Genomic DNA, 8,600 nt, shown 5'->3' with positions numbered 1-8,600 from the left:
ATTTACTTTTATTAATGCAATAATTAAAGATATTTCTTAAAGATATCTTAAATAAAAAGCCTGCGAAATATATATAGCTTTAATTTATTAATTAAAAGCTTTATATAATCTTTTAATGGCTGCATAGATATAAAACTTAAAGGTAGGAAATTATAAAAGCTTAAATATATAATTATTATGGTAAATAGATAATATTATATAAGGAATTAAGTATATACCTTTAAATCTTAAAATAATAAAACTTTTTATATTTATAAATAAATTATTTATAAATAATTAAAACTTAATATTTTAACTTAAATATATTATTATTCTTATAAATAAAACTTATAAGGAAATTAAAGGATTTATAATAATAAGTAATATTCTTTATTAATTATTAATAAAGTATAAATATATTATTTAAAGCATATTAATAAGTAAAATTTATAATATAATAAATAAAGTAAATATTAAAATCTTTTTAGCTATAATAATTAAAATAGCTATAAGATAACTCTTATTATTAAATATACCCTTAATTATTTATATAAACTTATATAGCTTATATAAATACCTTATAAAGCTAAAAATAATAAAGAAAAAGCGCTTTATAATTAATATTATATTATTATAAAAATTATATAAAATAAAAGAAATTATTAAAATAAAGTAAATAAATAGGAAAGATAACTTTATTAATGCAATAATAAAATTAACTTTAAATATTGCATTATAAAAGCTTATTAATAATAATAAGCTTTATATATAGGTAAATAAATTAATTAAGAAACTTAAAGTAGCCCTTTTTTATTAAAAAAGGAGCAACTTACTGTTAATACTTTTTTCTTTTTAACTTTATTGCCGTTAATTATAAAACCTTATATTTTTTAAACTTAAACCCTTAATATAAACTTTAACCTTTTATACTTTAATTAAAATCTTTTTAATACCTTATTATATATAAAAATAACCTTATAATTATTAATATTATTAATAATTATTATTTTAAAGTTAACTTTATTATTATTATTACTTTTTGCTATTATTTATTAATAATAATATTAAAATTAACTTTTATTAAATTTATTTATAATTTATTAACTTTTCTTATAATTAAAGAATAAATTAATAATTATTGCATAATAATTATAAAGTTTTACATTATAAATATTTATTTTAATTACTAAATTCCTATAAAATCTTTTTCTTTTTTATTATAATAAAAAATATTAATAATAATTTATAAAAGTTATTTAATACTTTTATTAATATACCTTATAAAAATAATAATAATAAGCAAAATTATTTAATAAATATTATATTTATTTCCTATGTTAAGAATATACTTAATATAATCATTATTATAACTATTATTAATATAGCTAACATTAAAGGTAGCTTTATTATAATTATTAACTAAAATTAAGATTTCCCTATAAATATTATAATTATAACCTTAATTAATAAAATAAGCTTTATAATTATAACCTTAATTAATAAAATAAGCTTTATAATTATAATCTTAATTAATAAGATAAATATTACAATTATAACCTTAATTAATAAAATAAATATTATAATTGCATTTTTATTAAGCAATAAGATAAAGATTAAAATTATTATTAAGATTATAAGAAGGGCTAAAATTGCCTTAATTAATAAGGATAAAGATAAGCTTATTAATTTTATTAATTCTTATAATAAAGTTATTATTAATAATGCTTATTTAATAAATATTAATAAAGATATTAATAATAATAACTTTTATTTACTTACTTATTTAATAAATATTAAAAAAAATATTAATAATAATAACTTTTATTTATTTAATATTAATAATAATTTAATTATTATTAATAATAAAGATAATTAAAATTAAGCTAATAAAACTTTAATAAAGATTATAAAGATTACCTTTAACTTTACTTTTATATTAAGCATTAAAAAGAATAAGCTACTTATTAAGGTTAACTCTTATGGAATTATTAAAATTAATAAGCTAAAGGCTATAATTATAACTTAAGTTAAGATACTTTTTTTAAATAACGTCATTATAATAATTATTATTTAAATTATTAATAACTTTTAATATTAAGATAAGTAAATATTTTTTAATAATATAATTAAAAAGCTATATATTTATATTAAAAGCATTAAAACTTTTAATATAAAATTATATAGCATCTTTAATAATAAGAATTATTAAGATAATTATTATTTTAAATACTAAATTATTATAATTTTTATAATAAATAACTTAATAAGAATTTTAATCTTAAGTATTTTTTATATATATTAAATTAAAAAGATTTAACTATTAAAGGATTAAATTGCTATGCTAACCTAGCTTTAAAACTTTTTATATTAAATTATTAATAAATACATATAAGGCTTATATATAAAAAAACTTATTAAAAAATATATATTATTATTTAAGCAACTTAAGTAAAAAATAATTATTGAGAAAATTAAAAAAAATAATAAAAAGTAAGAAAAGAACTTAATAAATAATTAAGCTGCTTATAATACTTAGTTTTAAAAAAATAAAAAGTAATTAAAGGAAAATAATTTAAAGTAATATTAAGTATATTTTAATAATAAAAATAAGAATAAAGATAATAATATTTATATTATAAAGATATATAATAAAAATAAATATAAGTTAAAAGGTTTAGCATTAACTTTATAGGCATTAACTTTCCTTATAAAAAAGAAATTTAAAATTAAAGCCTTTATATAAAAGTTAATAATCTTTATAAAAAAGTAATCTTAAAAGCTAAGTATTAAAAATAATAAATATAATATTTAAGGAATAATATAATAATAAAGATTATAAGTTTAAAAGGTAATATAATAATAAGGGTTATTAAAACTTATTTTAAAACTTATAAGTTATAATTTTAAGCCTTTTTAATAATGCTTTTTTATAATAAAGATTATATATATTTAATATATAATGAATTATAATTTTAGGGCTAATTATAATAAGAATTATATATACTTATTAAAAGAAAAGAAAAACTATAAGTATTAATAAGTATAACCCTTATTACTTAAAAGGCTACTTTAGTTATCCCCTCCGGGGTACGTAGCCTTTCAGAACTTAGATAGAATAATATCAATACATAATTGCTTCCCATATGATTATCATATGTACGAGAGACCTACCAACAGATGCAGTGTGATCACTCGGTGTCTCGAGAGCTGTTGTCAACTCTTCCCCTCAAATGATACTACTTGGACTATAGCAACCAACCGACTGGGTATTGTAGCTGAGGTGATGGGATGCGGAAATATCGCCGTTTCCCCACCTGCGTTTATCTGATGATAATCGCAGGTTGTCGGGCCGGACGGTGGATAAGTATCTCCTACAAATCGTTGCCATCGGCTCTCACTCATCGGCTATGGGTAGGCTGGGAACCAAACCGTCGGGATTTGATCCCACATGCAGGATGCACTGGATGCTGGATATCAAGACTTTAAGTAGAGGCTAGCCAATACGTGATTGATACCCTGGTAATACACCATCGCCTCCATGATCACAATTTCCTACAGTGGATCTGTGTCTTTCCCAGGGGAGCCTGATCAAAATGATTTTGAGCCATTGCTGATATTTCGGGAGGGCCAGGGCTACATATGTACAGGATCAATTTGTTGCATGCCTAAGGTGTAGGGGATGCCTGGTGGGCTCTTGAGTTCAGGTGCTGTATCCTTGGCCGATCGGTCAAGAACCCGCCGACGATCACTCCCGACTGGCCACCATACCGACCTCGGTCCTAGCTCTCCTGAACCGGGACCGGACACATAGGAAGCTTGCTCTCAGTCACTGGAGCTGAGGGACTTCACAATTGTCCGTCGGTCTGCGCTGCTCGATACCTGTATAAGTCTCCAAGAATCGAGTGAAGGTTGTCGGCCAATCAACACTAGGTTTGCTCAAACTTTTCAACATGACGGCATCATCAGTCCGAGAGAACGGCGCCGCAGCGGTTGACCCCAGGGCATCCAAGGAGATAGCCAGCATCGCAACGCCGACGATGGAGCTGGTTGGAGAAGAGGCGAGGTCAACTGACCCCAGCGTGGAGAAGCGCGTTCTCAGAAAGATCGACCTCTTTCTCATGCCAGCTATGGTCATTGGTGAGCTTGCCAAGATTGTCTTGAACACAGCTCTGCAAGTCACTAACACCGATGTGCAGGCTACGGTCTGGTCTACTACGACAAGGCTATTCTGGGAAGCGCAGCGCTCTTCGGCATGACGGCTGACCTCCAACTCTCGGTGACGGATGCTTCGGTCAGCCCACCCAAGGTAGACACCTCGAGGCTCAGCTGGGCCACGTCCATCTTCTACTTTGGCCAGCTTGTCGGTTCCTATCCCATGACCTATGTCCTGCAGCGCTTCAACAACAGGTATATCCTCGGTCCTGCCGTCATGCTCTGGGCCGTGATCTGCGCCGCCACTGCTGGAGTGACAACTTGGCAGGGCCTCCTGGTGCAGCGATTCTTCCTCGGTAAGGCCACACAAAGACGCCTTTGCTCTGTGGAACTACCGAGCATTCCAAGCTTACCAGAATCAATCAGGATTTACCGAGTCGATAGTTCCTACAGCTTTCATGATCACCGTCAGCGGGTACTACACCCAGTCCGAACAGGCCCTGCGGCAAAGCTGGTGGTTCTCCGGCACAGGCTGGTTCACTATCATCGGCGGTGGCCTCAACTACGGGTTTGCGCAGATCGACGGCGCTCTCAAGCCGTGGCAGTATCTCTACATCTTCGCCGGTGCGCTGACGTTCTTGTTCGGACTATGGTGTTTTGCATTGCCAAACTCTCCCCTGGACGCATGGTTCTTGACCTCCGAAGAGCGCCTTGTTGCCATTGAGAGGCTGCGGGCCGGTCAGACGGGTGTAAGGAACCAGACGATTAAGGGGCGCGCAGATTAAGGAGGCGTTACTAGATGTGAAGATCTGGCTGGTTGTGGTAATGATGGCTGCTGCGTGAGTTCCCCGCGATCCTCGATTACCTGCCTAGTCACACTTGAGGTTTCTAAGCTAATGGATGCTCTAGATACACGGTGAATGGGGCTGTGTCTGGCTTCGGGCCACTCATCGTATCGACATTTGGCTGTTCTTCATTAGAGAGTATACTGTTTCAGTTCCCACTTGGTGCCATCAGCGCAGTCGGCATTACTCTTACAGGATGGATATGCTCCCACCGCAACATCCGAATCCCGCTCCTGATCACCTGCTGTCTCCCTGTCATCGCAGGCTTCATTATCATCTGGAAGTCAGAATGGGGATATCGTCCAGCTGCTCCGGTGGTGGGATATTCAATCATCGGTTTCTTTGGGCCGGTCGTCGGTTTGACCATTGCCCTCGCGGCGGGCAATGTGGCCGGCGAGACGAAGAAGAGCTTTACGGCGTCCGCTGTTTTCGTTGCATACTGTGTCGGCAACATCATTGGGCCCCAGATGGTGAAGAGCCAGACCAAGAGCCAGCACTACCCCGAGCTGTGGACAGGTCTGACCATATGGTATGTACATCGCACTTTGCCAGATTGAGGGACCTGGCTAATCAATGACGATTAGCTACTGCATTACCATCGTCTCTGCCTCTGCAATCTATCATATTCTGCACCGAGAGAATAAGAAGCGAGATGCCTTGGGCCTGGATGAAAGTGAACGAGATAGGTTGGCTTTTAAAGATTTGACGGATAAAGAGAACTTATATTTCAGATATGTCCTATAGGCGTATTCGAGAGATACTCTTCGCTGTTGTACAAATTACAATCACACAGACATAGCCAATATGTGTATACATTCGGGTCGAATAGCTATATAGGCAGTACGTAATTCTAATTCTTCTAATCTCCAACTTAAGAATAATAAGAAGACCACGATCTTAGTGTTTGATCCAAAATCCCGGACATGCACAAAGGACCTGAAATGGGGCATCATAAGATTTCCCCCCTGGTAGCTTATTAGTGCGGGTCTGGGAAGCCTCACGCTGCTGCATAGTGCATATGCGGAAGACCTCTAGCTCGCGATGGCGTCTTTGTTGGTAGGTCTCTCGTACATATGATAATCGTATGGGGAAGCAATCGTTTTATTGGTATTGTTCTGTCTAAGTTCTGAGAGGCTACGTGCCCCGTAAGGGATAACTAAAGTAGCCGTTTAAGGGCGAGGGTTATACTTGTTAATACTTATAATTTTTTTTTAATAAGTATATATAATTCTTATTATAATTAATTTAAAATTATAATTTATTATATATTAAATATATATAATTTATATTATTATAAAGTATTATTAAAGTAACTTAAAATTATAACTTATTATAAATTTTAAAGTAAATTTATAATATCTTTATTATTATATTATTTATTTTTAATTAAAAGCTTATTAATTTTAATATTTAGCTTTTAAAATTGCTTTTTATAAAAGTTATTAATTTTTTTTAAAAAGGCCTTAATTTTATCTTTTTTCTTTATAAAATTAATATTAACTTTTTTAACTTATATTTATTTTTATTATATATTTTTATAATATAAATATTATTAAAATTATTTTTATTCTTTTTATTATTAAATTAAATTTAATATTACTTTAATTTATTTTCCTTTAATTATTATTTATTTACTTAAAATTAAATATTATAAATAATTATTTTTTATTTAAACTTTTTAAGTAATAATATATATTTATAATAAATCTTTTTATATATAAGCTTTATATATATTTATTATTAATTTAATATAAGAAATTTTAAATTTAATTTAATATAATAATTTAAACTTTTTATTAACTTAATCTTTTTAATTTAATATATATAAAAAATATTTAAAATTAAAAGTTTTATTAAATTATTTATTATAAAAATTATCTTAATAATTTTTATTATTAAAAATATTATATAATTTTATATTAAAAATTTTAATATTTTTAATATAAATACATAGCTTTTTAATTATATAATTAAAAAAATATTTACCTATTTTAATATTAAAAATTATTAATAATTTAAATAATAATAAATATAATTATAATTTTTAATTTATTAATTTTAATAATTCTTTAAAATTTAAGCTTAATAAATATTTTATTTTTTTAATGCCCTTTATAATAATAAGTTTATTAATTTTTAAGGTAATTTTTATATTTTTTATTAAAATTTTATTAACTTAATTTTAATTATTTTCATTATTAATAAAAATTAAATTATTATTAATATTTATTAAATAAATATTAAAATTAATAATATGGCAGTTACTTTAAGGTATAGTTAAATGATAAGTATGGGCGTTAATTAACTTTAATTTAAGGGTTTTTAGCAAGGGTTATTTAAGGGCATTGCATGCCTTATTTAATTAATATATAATTATAAGGCTTATGCACTTTATTAATAATGCTTATAATGCTATAATATTAAAAAAAAGGAAAAGTTATATTAAAATAAAGTAAAAATAATAATAATTATTTACTTTATAACTTACTTATTAATTATTAATAAAAAGTATTATAATGCTTATTATTATAATTTTTAATTAACTTTATAAATATTTATTTATGAATAATAACTTTAATATAAATATTATCATTAACATAAAGCACTAATAAACAATGCATACCAGCGAGCAACGCACTTTTCCTGGAACTATTATAATGCATTTTATAACTGCGTTTTCTTGCATTATATTTTAAAATAAATAAAATAAAAGAAGATAAAATTAAACTTATTATTTAAGCTTTTTAAAATAACTTAAAATTAAGTAAATAATATATAGCCAATATTTATTAAGTCCTTAAGTCTACCCTTTGCTATAAAATAACTGGCTAAACTATATAATGTAATACTTATCTTAATAATAAGAGATTAATAAAAATAAAAGAGAAGGTACTTATATAATATGTACTTAATTAGGATTCTTAAGGATACTTGTTTATTTTTAAGGATGTTAAAGATATGGCGAATTCCCTGCTTTATAATTAAGGCGGCGACGCTATTAAGATTAACTAAGTAAAAAAACTTATTATATTAAAATTAAGCCTTAAAATATGCATTAATCGCGCTTATAATTATAAAAGGGCCCTATATAAAGATCTTAATATAATAAATGCATAATTTAACTTTATATTTAATATGCATAATAAATATAAAATCCTTAAATATAATATATATAATTTTAATAAGTTTAGGTTTATAATAAATATTAATTTACTTAAAATAATAATTATATATTTTAATTAGCAAGGATAAGCAAAGTAAATATAGCTTAAAAATTAGCAATAAGTAATAGCTATTAAATTTATTAATAGGGATAAGTAGTATAAACTATTATTTTTAATTATTAAGGCTAAGATGCATTTTATAAGTTGGTATATTAAGGGTAGGCTTTTTAATAATTAAGTTATTAATATAAGCTTAAATAAATAAATAATTAATTAAATTACTATAAAATGAATTTAATACTTTAAAAAATATATTGTATTATATATAAAGGGTGTTTATTAGCTATTAATCCTTAATAAGCATAAAAGCCATTATTCTATGGATTTTAAGCAATATTGCAAGGTAAAGAATATTATTACTCTTTGCATACCCCCTTATTTATCTTATTTACTTTAGCTA

The 8,600-nt window shown here is 26.7% G+C and overlaps 1 protein-coding gene across 1 annotated transcript; it reads left to right on the top strand.

Annotated features, from left to right (window-relative positions):
* Positions 1-3,929: 3,929 nt before the first annotated feature.
* On the top strand, positions 3,930-5,533 carry INS49_009758 (uncharacterized protein; the record flags this gene model as incomplete). The annotated part of the gene is made up of 5 exons (XM_043170486.1): positions 3,930-4,116; positions 4,176-4,487; positions 4,558-4,880; positions 4,912-4,970; positions 5,041-5,533. The coding sequence occupies 5 exons, from the start codon at positions 3,930-3,932 to the stop codon at positions 5,531-5,533; spliced, it is 1,374 nt and encodes a 457-aa protein (XP_043025051.1).
* Between the last annotated feature and the right edge of the window lie 3,067 nt (positions 5,534-8,600).

This window comes from Diaporthe citri, assembly GCF_014595645.1.
Source record: "Diaporthe citri strain NFHF-8-4 chromosome Unknown scaffold_4, whole genome shotgun sequence".
In the NCBI taxonomy this organism is placed as follows: Eukaryota; Fungi; Ascomycota; class Sordariomycetes; order Diaporthales; family Diaporthaceae; genus Diaporthe; species Diaporthe citri.
Note: the sequence above shows the minus strand (reverse complement) of the source record. Positions and strands in the feature narration are given on the sequence as shown.